We start from the raw sequence: 11,336 nt of genomic DNA, 5'->3' as shown, positions 1-11,336 counted from the left end.
GGTGCGCCATTACTAGTTTAACTAGTAATGGCGCACTATCCCCTGGTGCACCATTACTAGTTTTGAAAAAAAAAATTACTAACGGCGCACCGTGCATGTGGTGCGCTATTAGTATTTACACACTAATGGCGCACCACATGCACAGTGCGCCATTAGTGTCCATATTGGCTATAGCTGTTTTTGTAGTAGTGGACCATCCTACTGGTAGCAAGGGCATAAAGATAATCACTTAACAAGCAGTACCAACATGAGTAAATCACATAAAGAAGTGCAATCTAATATCCCAGCTGCCAAAACACCATATCAAGATTCCGTACAGACCGAAAAAGAGCATGCGCTGCAGGACATATAAATATACCATGAGCATTATTTCTACAAGTAAAATCCCTGTAAATATTACAAACATGCCACTAGGTACTAATCAGCCAGAGTAGTGTCATGGCTACCCGAGGAATCACCTAAACACAGCCTCGAAGAGGATGGCCAACGATGCATGTACTAGATTCACCATGTTGCCTATAATTCCATCAAGACAAATACAATCAGTATCAGGATCAGAGGTTCAGAGCAAGATTAGTGAAGGCGTTTATGCTATAAACGACAAGGAGATGATGCAAACTGTAACGAAGTAGGCATAGAGTAACAAAACAGCTACATTACACTTAAGCTGCTACTACCTGCATATACTAAATGGAACCAGAAGTATGTCGACTACTAGACAGCCATAAATGATGCCCAGGAGTATTGATTTGGAAACAATCAATCCTCCAATAGTGATAAATTTTGGAGTATTAATTCGAAAGATGGCCTATATTACAGTACAGTGCAGTGCGTAAGAAGGAATGAATCCATTTTCACAATATGAGGAAGAATAAGAAGGAACCAGACATATGAAGGAGTATTCAGTTTACTCATGCTGCTGCTACAATACAGTACTGCTGCTATAGTACAGTGCTCCAAGAATAATATGAAATGTGGACTAATCGGAATAATCTGGTCTAATGTTAGACAAATGTGGACTACCCTACTCCAAGATGCTACTCTAACTATCAGTACTGGAGTATGTACTGTTTAGTCTATTGGAGTACAACAATACTCCAAGATGCTAGTCCAGTTTCAAACTTGCAAATACAACAAGACAAGAGATGTACCCATTTTACCTTTGATGTTAGATCTTGGGATAACAAAGAGTGCTCCCAGTACAAGAAGCACAACAAGTGAGATGAGAACTAGCAGTACTGGATAGTGTATTAACTGAAGTAGTGTTCTGCGTAGCAAAATTGGCTGCAGTCAGGAAAATTTACAAAAATATAAATATCTTCTGTCTAGAAATGATAGAAATCGAGCCGGAGCTTCCAAAACTACACCAAATTAATTGGGAACATCACTAATCCTCACTGTCAAACTACTCCACCAATGACAAGTACTGGCATGCTTTGTTGTAACTGGATTCACTATTTAGTCACGGGAATACAACACAGTTCAAGAAATACTCCACCAAAGACAAATCATAAATTAAACTACTGCAAGCAAGAAGAGATAAGAAGAGGGAACTACTGCTTGCAAGTCCCAACTTAACAACAGCTATCATCAATTTAGTTAATCGAAGATGCTACTCTAACTACTCCATTTTGCAAGATGCCACTGTAACTATCAGTACTGGAGTAATCGAATGTGTTGCAAGATGGTACTCTAACCAGATGCTCCAAGTTGATACTCCAAGATACTGCAAGCAGGATACTGCAAGCAAGTTCATACTCCCACAAGAAGAGAATTCAGAAAAGAATCTGTTCCACACACACTGTTCATTCGAGCCTGTGCTCTCTGCAAAACTTGAAACAGTACCACACGGACATCCAACCAGTGGCAGAGAGGTCAGCCACAGCACAATAGACCTAGAGCTACAACCTGACAGTAACAATAACCGCACAACACAACCATTCCTCACGCATGTGACTGAAAAAGTAACAGAAATTCGTTTAATGGTGCTCTGGTAGGCGTACCTCTCGCCTAAGCTCCTCATCTGTGTCATCGCCATCTGCCAACTGCTGGTTCAACAATGTGCTCTCTGCAAAACCTGAAACAACACCACACAGACATCCAACCAGTGGCAGAGAGGTCAACCACAGGTAAACAGCACACCAAACCAATACCGCGAAATCACAAATCTGACCGAGAAACCCAGGGCACCTTTCTCTTCGTCCGAGGCCGGGAGCGCCTCCCTTGTCCAGTCCTTGGGCACGAGCGGATCCTGCACAGACACGAACACACCAAAAAATAAAAACATCACCGCCTGGGATCGAAGTACGAATGAACCGAGGAGCCGGACGCGAGGGAGAGGGAGAGGTAGGGTTGGCTTACCCGATGGGCGGAGGCGTGGCTGTTGGGGCCGGGGCGACGGTGGCAGCGGCGGAACCAGAAGAGGAAGCAGTCGACGAGGAAGGCGTCGAAGAAGGCCACCACCGCCCTCACGAGCGCCTCCGCACACCCGCACATAGAGCTCCTTGAAGGAGAGACTTCGACACGGTGCTTGATGGGCTAGATCTTGGGGATGCGCTTCCGTCGCCGCCCCTTCCCGTGCGCCCGCGCAGCGGTGATCTTCCCTCCCTGCCTAGGGTAGGGGCCGCGCCCGATTGATCTGGCCGGAGAGGATGAAGGCCCGGAGCAAGGGGAGCGTCAGGGAGAAGAAGGGAGGGGTTGGGGTGGCGATGCGGTGAGGAAGGGCGTGGGGGAGGCCATGGATGCTGATGGAGGGGCGCGGGGGATGCCATGGATGGGCGCGGGGGTGGCGATGCGGTGAGGAAGGGCTCGCCGGTGGAGCTGATGGGGAGGCGGCACGGCGGCGATCTGGAAGGGGAAGGGAGGAGGGGTTTGCGGTGGGGTGGAGACAGGTAGGGGTTTGCGGTGGGGAATGGATGGGTGGATGGATGGATGGATGTGGGATGAGGAGATGGATGGATGGATATGTGCCATGTCATCGATCCATGGCACAAACGTGTCCACCAATCAGAATTAAGCGCATGTAATTGTATTTCTTCTTTAGTTTCTCTTATATATTTTCTCATCAATGTAAAGAATCTATCAAATATTTACTGCAAAATGGCACCATTTCATTTTTCAAAAATAATAGACCATATTTATGTCCAATTAACCAAATGATTGTGTGTTAAAAACTTTTCATCAACCTCCCATCAAATTGACAAATTTTTGCCGATTCAGCAGGAAACGGGTCAAATTTGAACTTCCCCCATCGCACAATTTGCTATTTATTTTTTCCAAAAATCATTTCTAGGTACATAAGTATCTATTTAATCAGAGAAACACAAAAAGTTTTCCAAGATTCAACCACTACCTAGGAACGGTCATGCCCGCCGTTTTGATCGCATTTTGAAACGGACATAAAAAATTTAAAAAAAAATTAAAAAATTTAAAAACCTTCGCATTGTGTCATTATATGTGACCAAGTTACCAGGAAAAATAATAAACTTGTAATACGGTAATTATTTTTAAAAAGTGTTCTCAGAAACGAGCTATCATGCATGAAGATGCATGGCTTTCATGCCAAATGATCAATCTTATGGCCACATCATGGCATAGTTTGTTAAAATGATCTCATATTGTGCAAAAGGGTGCACATTGGAATGGCAAACAATGTTGCCTAAGGAAGTTTTCATTTTCTTTGGACGAAAAAACCATTTTCACTTTTTCGAGTGCCCAAAAGGAGGTTTTTTTGTGAAGGACCTCCCAAATAATTGTTGCAAAATTGTACCAAATCAATTTTCTAAAATACTAGGACATATTTGATGCACAATTGACCAAATGGTTGGGTGTAAAAAGTTTTGATCCACCTCTCGTGAAAAAGACAAATTTCCGCCGATTCAGTTGGAAGCGGGTCAAATTTGAACTGTAGCTTCCTTGTAGTTTGCTATTTATTTTTTCCAAAAATCATTTCTAGGTACATAAGTATCTATTTAATCAAAGAAACACCAAAAAAATTCCAAGATTCAACCACAGCTAGGAACGGTCATTCCCGCCGTTTTGACCGCATTTTGAAACGGGCATAAAAAATTCAAAAAAAAATCAAAAAATGGAAAACCTTCGCATTGTGTCATTATATGTGGCAAAGTTACCAGGAAAAATAATAAACTTGTAATACGGCAATTCTTTTAAAAAGTGTTCTCGGAAATGAGCTATCATGTGTGAAGATTCATGGCTTTCAACCCAAATGATCAATTTTATGGCCACATTCATGGCATAGTTTGTTCAGATGATCTCATATTGTGCACAAGGGTGCATATTGGAATGGCAAACAATGTTGCCTAAGGAATTTTTCATTTTCTTTGGACGAAAAAACCATTTTCCATTTTCCGAGTGCCCAAAAGGAGGTTTTTTGTGAAGGACCTCCCAAATAATTGTTGCAAAATTGGACCAAATCAATTTTCTAAAATACTAGGACATATTTAATGCACAATTGACAAAATGGTTTGGTGTAAAAAGTTTTGATCCACCTCTCGTGACAAAGACAAATTTCCGCCGATTCAGTTGGAAGCGGGTCAAATTTGAACTGCGGCTGCCTCATAGTTTGCTATTTATTTTTTCCAAAAATCATTTCTAGTTACATAAGTACCTATTTAACCATAAATACATGGTTTGGTGGCAGTACGTCGAGGTTTGGGCGGTGGCCGAGGGCCCCAACTCTAGAGCGCGTAAACTCGCATGCCCGCCGTGTGGTCACCGCGTGACCGTGGCGTTGCCATGTGTTCTGGGCGGCCTAGGCATGTCTAGTGGGTTGGGCACTCCCCAGGTAGGTGTTAGGAATAAAATTACAACAAAATATTCTCACGAGGAGACCGATCTATGCTCAAACATGAATTAGCAGCCAAGTGTTTGATTAGCCGTACGGGAAATGTACATGGCTAATGGGCGTGAGTTTTGGCTGAGGATGATCAGTGACTAAGAAGACCGTCTTCACAAATTTTCAGCTCAAAAGGAGGAGCCTAGGTGGTACTTGCTTTGCAAAGTACCACACTGGACATAAATACGAATGTTGAAGCTGGGCTCAAAATAATGAATGGATTGAGCTGGCATTTGGTGGAGGATGGTTATTTGGGCATAGGAAAGCACTGTAGAAAATGGATACTATTTCGACATGCCAAAGTGGTACTTCCTTCACAAAGTGTTGTTCTGAACAAAATAGGAAAATTAATATTTTTGAATTATTTTTGAACTAGACAGGGAAGGTTTTTTACATATTTGACGAAGATATGACCCAAAGAGTTTATGAGATTTTTTTGGGAATTTTGGGAATGACAGAAATATAGGTTGCTTCACAACCTGGGGCAAAAAATGCCACATGGACATGACACATTGGCAAAACTGATGAGGTGGCGCCTAGTTATAGCAACCCACCATAATTTACAAGGTTATGACCATCTATATTGGTCGTGATCAGCTAGAAATAAGGCAGCGGACCAGTGCTATCTGCTTTATGACCATTTCATGTAAGGAAATTACGACCTTTCTGACCAAAATGGTCGTTATAGTTTAGGGTTTGGAGCCCCCCGAACAGCTTTTGACCAATTGGTCTGAAATGGTCATAGATCTATGACCAATTCTTGTAGTGTTTGTCCCGGCCGCGGGGTGGCCGGTCAGCCGCCCTGTCTCGACCACGCGGTGGTTGTTCCGCATTACGCGAGGGAGATGTGTGCTCCGGTGCCTCCTCATCGAATTGAGGTAGCAGTCTGCGTTTCGGGTAGCTCTTGGCTGGGCGCTTGAGGCCGTATTCTTCCGCTGTCAGGACGTCAGTCCATCTGTCGACGAGCAGATCTTGTTCAGCTTAAAGCTGCTGCTGTTTCTTTTTCAGGCTCCCTGCGGTGGCTATGAGTTGAAGCTTAAAGCGCTCCTGTTCCGGAGGGTCCTCAGGCACGTTGAAATCTTCGTTGCCGAGGCTTGTTTCCTCTTCGGAAGGTGGACGGTAACTATCGTCCCCCGAGTCATCTTCTATGGCCTACTCATCAGGGTTGTCTTGCCTATCGACATGTTCCTCCTGTTCGGATGGAGCACCGACAGGGTCTTCATTGTTTTTGGCGTCGCCCGGAGTGCTATTTTCTCCTGTGCCAGTGTTGTCGTCTTTTGAGCGGCGAGGCTTAGAACGGCGTTTGGGGCGCCGGCGCTTGGACTGCGTCTCAGAAGGTTTACTCTTATTTGGCTCTTCTTTGTCGTCGCCAGATCCCTTGGGTCTATCAACCATGTACACGTCGTACGAAGAGGTGGCCGTCGATCGTCCAGTGAATGGCGGGTCTTGGCCTTGCTCATTGTCGGCATCGTCGTCCATACCGACGATGTCTTCGGAGCCGTAGTCAAGCACGTCGGTTAAGTCATCGACGGTGGCTATGAAGTGGGTGGCGGGTGGGAAGCAAAATTCCTCATCATCCGTCTCTAGCTCGAACCGGACATAGTTCGGCTGTGAGTCCTCCACCAAGGATATTTTTTTCAAAGAGTTTAGTACGTCACCCAAAGGCGAATGCTGGAAGATGTCTGCGGCGCTAAATTTGAAAATCGATAACCGATCCAGCTCAGTGTCTGCAGGTGTATCTGGTCCAGAACATATGGCCGGATACGAGTCCGGAGTCCCATTAGCGCAAGCATTGCAGGGTGTCGACTCCGTGTGCGGCTCCAACACCGTAGGCTTCGTGGCTTTGAAGGGCATGATCTGCTTCGGTTCTGAAGTCGTTGCAGCAACAGGATCCGTCTTCTGGACGTAGTCCGATAACAGATTTGAGTCGTGTTCCTCGGTGCACGGGGAAGCGACTGCCGCGGTCTCGAATCCATTGAAGATCAAGTCTCCACGGGTATCTGCGACGTAGTTCAAGCTTCCAAACCTGACCTGGTGGCCAGGGGCGTAGCTATCGATCTGCTCTAGATGGCCAAGCGAGTTGGCCCGCAGTACGAAGCCGCCGAACACAAAGATTTGTCTGGGGAGAAAGGTTCTTCCCTGGACGGCGTCATTACTGATGATTGAAGGGGCCATCGAATCCTTTCATCGACGGCACAGTGGAACTCTCAATGAAAGCACCAATGTCGGTGTCAAAACCGGCGGATCTCGGGTAGGGGGTCCCGAACTGTGCGTCTAGGATCGATGGTAACAGGAGACGGGGGACACGATGTTTACCCAGGTTCGGGCCCTCTCTATGGAGGTAATACCCTACTTCCTGCTTGATTGATCTTGATGAATATGAGTGTTACAAGAGTTGATCTACCACGAGATCGTGATGGCTAAACCTTAGAGGTCTAGCCTATGAGTATATGGTAATGAATCTGTCCTATCCCGACTATGCTCTCCAAATTATATAGACACCGGAGAGATCTATGGTTACACGAGGTCGGTTACATAAGAGGGGATCTTCATAATTGGTCGCCGAGCTTGCCTTCCACGCCAAGTAGAGTCCAATCCGGACCCGGGTATAGTCTTCGGTCTTCGTGTCTTCATAGCCCATCGGTCCGGCCCATGGATAACAGGCCGGACGCCCGAGGACCCCTTAGTCCAGGACTCCCTCAGCGGGGGTAGATATTTTGGCGGTAGGCCAAAATTTTGGAAATGTGGAGGGAAACTTTGCGCGCGGTGCCGCCAAACCATTCACTATGAACGATTGTGTGCATCGCAAACGATTCTTCTGCTTTACGCGCATGGGATGAGTTTGATAATTCAAATTTTGGTGGAAATTTCCCCGGGTACGTCATTGCATAATTTAACATCGCTTGCTAATTTGGGCACACAAAAGAGCGTACAGCAGACAGACCACACTTACTGAATCGAGCAATTTTAGTAATTAAACAGAGCTAGTTGACCTAAATATTGCTCTAACAAAACACCAGCATTAAAAACAAAGCCCAAGTACGCATAATTTTAACAAATCCGCTGCCGCGCCGGCCTATGCATCGTCGGTGTGAGATGAGACATCGATGACTTGTCCTAGCGACATGCCGCCGTTGGTGGACTCGGCGTCCCCCCTGCTGAAGTTGACCGCGTCCTCGTCCTCGGTGCCGCCCTCAAGGTTGTAGTACTCGTAGTAGTGGTTGCACTAGAGCTCTCGTTGGTACTCCACCGCTGATTCCTCGACGGACAGACTCTTCTCTACCTCGACCTCAGCCACGCGCAACTCCTCCTCCCGATGCTCCTCAATCTCCCCGCCTCCTACATCTCCTGGTCCCGCTCAGCGACCTCATGAGGAAGTAGGTGCCCCATGGCCACCGCTGCCTTTTCGGACGTGGGTTGCATGTTGGAGTCCGAGGTGGCCTGGAATATCTTGGCGTGTGCATCCTCGATCCTGGCATGGATGGCCTCGACCCGGGCTAGGGCAACATCGGCGGCACAGACGGCAGCTCGAGCGCTCTCTGTGTTTGCAGCCACCGTCGCAGCAACAGCTGTCGCCGTCTCGGCTGTTGCATCTGCCCTGTTGGCTGTCGCAGACACCCTCTCGTCGGAAGCGGCCGCGCTCAATGCGGATGCGGCGGCACTCTCGACGTAGGCGGCGGCGCTCGGGGGGGGGGACGCGGCCATCGTACGGGCCTTCATGAAGTGTTTCCACAGCGTCATCTTTGCAAGAAGGGCTGCGGGAATGGGGATCAGGATTCGTGGATTCGGAGGTTGCCGACACTGGAGCAGACGAGCCAACGAAGCTTAAGGAGGGATACTTAAATAGACCCAGATATTTTCATCGCAAACGGTTCCTAGAAAACAACTGTGTGATGTTGTAGATATTTTTTATTAGATGTGAAAGACGAATTTGGAGTAAAGTGGCAATGGAAGGTGTTTTAAATGTACGAGAAATTTTGTAGTACTAATACAACTACCATGTCAAATTTTCGAAAATTTCAGGGGTCATTTGAACTTTTAAGACATTTAAGTGATTTTCTAGCCATTTAATGACCGTAATTGAAATTTGAACTACATGTACATGCAACAGCTAACCATAACTTTTTGAAAAGTCATGGTATACTTGTCTGCGATTTAATTCCATGTGCAATAAATTGGAAGGAATTTTCAAACATATTGGTCTAACGGCTATCACACAATTAAGCATGGAGTGCCATGGCATTTAAATTCCAAAAGATTAAAAGAATATCAGAAACACATGAAACCTTGGTTGATGTAATGTCATGCCACAAAGATGATGTTGTAAAAAAATTGGCATGTGTGACGAAAGTTTGGACACACACCCCTCACAAACCGGAGCAACTCACTAGAAGGCTTGTGGTTCCGAGAGGGAACAATGCATGTTTGATGATGAACGGGAGATAGCTTCCTCTTACGGCCTTCAATTTTTTTTCTATGTTTAACGTACACTAATACAACTGTCATGTGAAAATTTGGAAAATTTCAGGAGTCATTTGACCTTTTAAAGACATTTAAGTGATTTTCTAGCCATTTAATGACCGTAATTCAAATTTGAACTACATCTACATGCAAAGGCTAACCATAACAGTTTGAAAAATCATATTTTTGTGTACTTGTGTGCGAGTTAAAAAATCATCAGACGATGTAAATATCTGGTGTTCAAAAAAGAAAATGTAAAGATCTAGCAAGACAACCGGCCCCCACATGATTGGCACTCTATCTCGCGGCTCGAGATTTGGTGGATGAGTGGCGGGGATCATTAATCAAACACGATTTTGTATTGGAAACCGTCAGCTATTATTTTCACACATGGATTTTGCTACAAGAATCATGTGTAATTCAAACTACTGTACTCGAAAATTTCTGGGACCGGCGTGTGTACTGTTCCCGTCGATCTAGATTCCGGCCACCAATAAATATTACCTTGCTCACGTTGTCCCACCTGCATTCTTATCTACATCCTCCCCTTGCTCGCCCCCTCTCTCTCTAATCTCTGCCATGGCGCCGCCGGTCAGCCCATGCGCCGACGAGGAGTCGCCGCCCCCCGAGGACGCTCCATCGGATAGCAGCGACAAGGACCCCTACGCGCCGGCGAACGAGGCTGCGCCGGGCCCCCCCACCTTTGGATTGGTTTTGGGGCCAGTACAATCTTTGTCTGTGGAAGTCGCTGCCGCCGGCTGAGAAACCCAGGCAAGTGGCTTTCAAGAAGGAGATGGCAGAGGAGAAAACTAGGTACTAGGCGGCATGTGAAGCCTGTGATGCCGCCTGGAAAAAGGAGGCGGTGGGGCTTTGGGGGCGGGCGCATCATCGTACGGAGGAGGTGTACGAAGACGGGTACTTCGCGAGGAAGGTCAAAGGTGCTAGGTGCCTCGTCGCTGCGTGGAGGTGGGCCCATAAGCTCCAGCGTGCCACCAACGAGAAGCTCCGGTGGGCGCCCAATGAAATGGCAATATCGTTAGAGTTCGTCCGCCAGCAAGAGGCAGATCAGTACGTCAAGAGCTGTGAGGCGGAGGAGGCGGAGTACTGCCTCCGCACTGGGAAGACGCCGCTTACCAAGCAGCTGCTGGCGAGGGGCTGCCGGAATACTGGCCCAGGAGGGATTATTAGTTTTAGTATTGTTCGTTTTCAATTTTATGCATTGTACCTAGTAGTTAAGTATCATCACGTATATGTGATGATATTATATATATATATATATTCTGTGATGAACTAATGAACAATTAATATATATATACATATTATGAATTCCATTTTCTATCTGTTTTTGTATACTAATTAGAATCTTGTTGTTATCATCCACATATACAGAATGGAAAGCGTATATACACACATTGAAACAGAACATATAAGAACAGAAAACAGAGTACACACATTGAAACAGAGGAATAAACAGAGCAATACTATGATTGCTGTGAATACATAGCTATCCACGTCGAAACGACTCAACAAAACAAAACGCGTCCAAGGGACCATGACCAGCAGCCCTTGCCTACGGTAGCTCTTGGCTCTGCCTGAACTCGTGAAGGCATTCATCCAAGCGGTAGACACGCTCGCCATACATCTGGAGCGCGATCTCGAGCTCCAAGTTGGCTATTTCATCGGAGATCACCAGCTCGAGGATGCGACGGCCATGTTCCTCTATTGCGCCAAGGTGGACACCTGGGCCAAGGAGGCGGTCGATCCTACTGACCAGCTTGTTGGCATCGAGCGGGCTGCGGACAAGGCGAACGGCGCGACCCATGCGAACGGTGCGGCTGGCGTCCGGTGCAAGTATGGCGCGGCCGGCCTCTGGTGCAAGTACGGCGCAGAGGGCCTCTGCCCACTCTTGGCTTGGAATGGGGGTACTGACGGGACATGTACCCAGCTCTGACGCCGTGTCGACGGCAGGCAAGCGCCGATGGATCATCTCTTGCTGTGCGGCGCACCGCGCCTCTCGCTC

At 46.8% G+C, this 11,336-nt stretch overlaps 1 protein-coding gene across 2 annotated transcripts; it reads right to left on the bottom strand.

Moving 5' to 3' along the window:
- Positions 1 to 252: 252 nt before the first annotated feature.
- LOC123166942 (uncharacterized) lies at positions 253 to 2,903 on the bottom strand. Of its 2 annotated transcripts, none has more exons than XM_044584766.1 (5): positions 2,362 to 2,903; positions 2,191 to 2,251; positions 2,004 to 2,077; positions 1,161 to 1,284; positions 253 to 516 (listed from the first exon to the last, which is right to left on the bottom strand). In XM_044584766.1, exons 1-5 carry the CDS (start codon positions 2,494 to 2,496, stop codon positions 455 to 457), a joined length of 456 nt encoding a protein of 151 aa, XP_044440701.1. In that variant the 5' UTR covers positions 2,497 to 2,903; the 3' UTR covers positions 253 to 454. The 2 variants fall into 2 exon arrangements, with proteins under 2 accessions (XP_044440701.1, XP_044440702.1); XM_044584767.1 differs by having other exon boundaries at positions 1,161 to 1,267.
- Positions 2,904 to 11,336: the final 8,433 nt, after the last annotated feature.

This window comes from Triticum aestivum, chromosome 7D (genome assembly GCF_018294505.1).
Source record: "Triticum aestivum cultivar Chinese Spring chromosome 7D, IWGSC CS RefSeq v2.1, whole genome shotgun sequence".
In the NCBI taxonomy this organism is placed as follows: Eukaryota; Viridiplantae; Streptophyta; class Magnoliopsida; order Poales; family Poaceae; genus Triticum; species Triticum aestivum.
The sequence above is the reverse complement of the archived record's forward strand: the minus strand, read 5'-3'. Positions and strand labels throughout refer to the sequence as shown.

Coding starts and splice junctions, on each gene's coding strand:
- LOC123166942 (XM_044584766.1), bottom strand. CDS start 2,496: ATGTGCGGGTGTGCGGAGGCGCTCGTGAGGGCGGTGGTGGCCTTCTTC. Junction 2,078..2,190: donor GGCCTCGGACGAAGAGAAAG/GTGCCCTGGGTT, acceptor GTGTTGTTTCAG/GTTTTGCAGAGAGCACATTG. Junction 517..1,160: donor CCCAAGATCTAACATCAAAG/GTAAAATGGGTA, acceptor ATGGAATTATAG/GCAACATGGTGAATCTAGTA.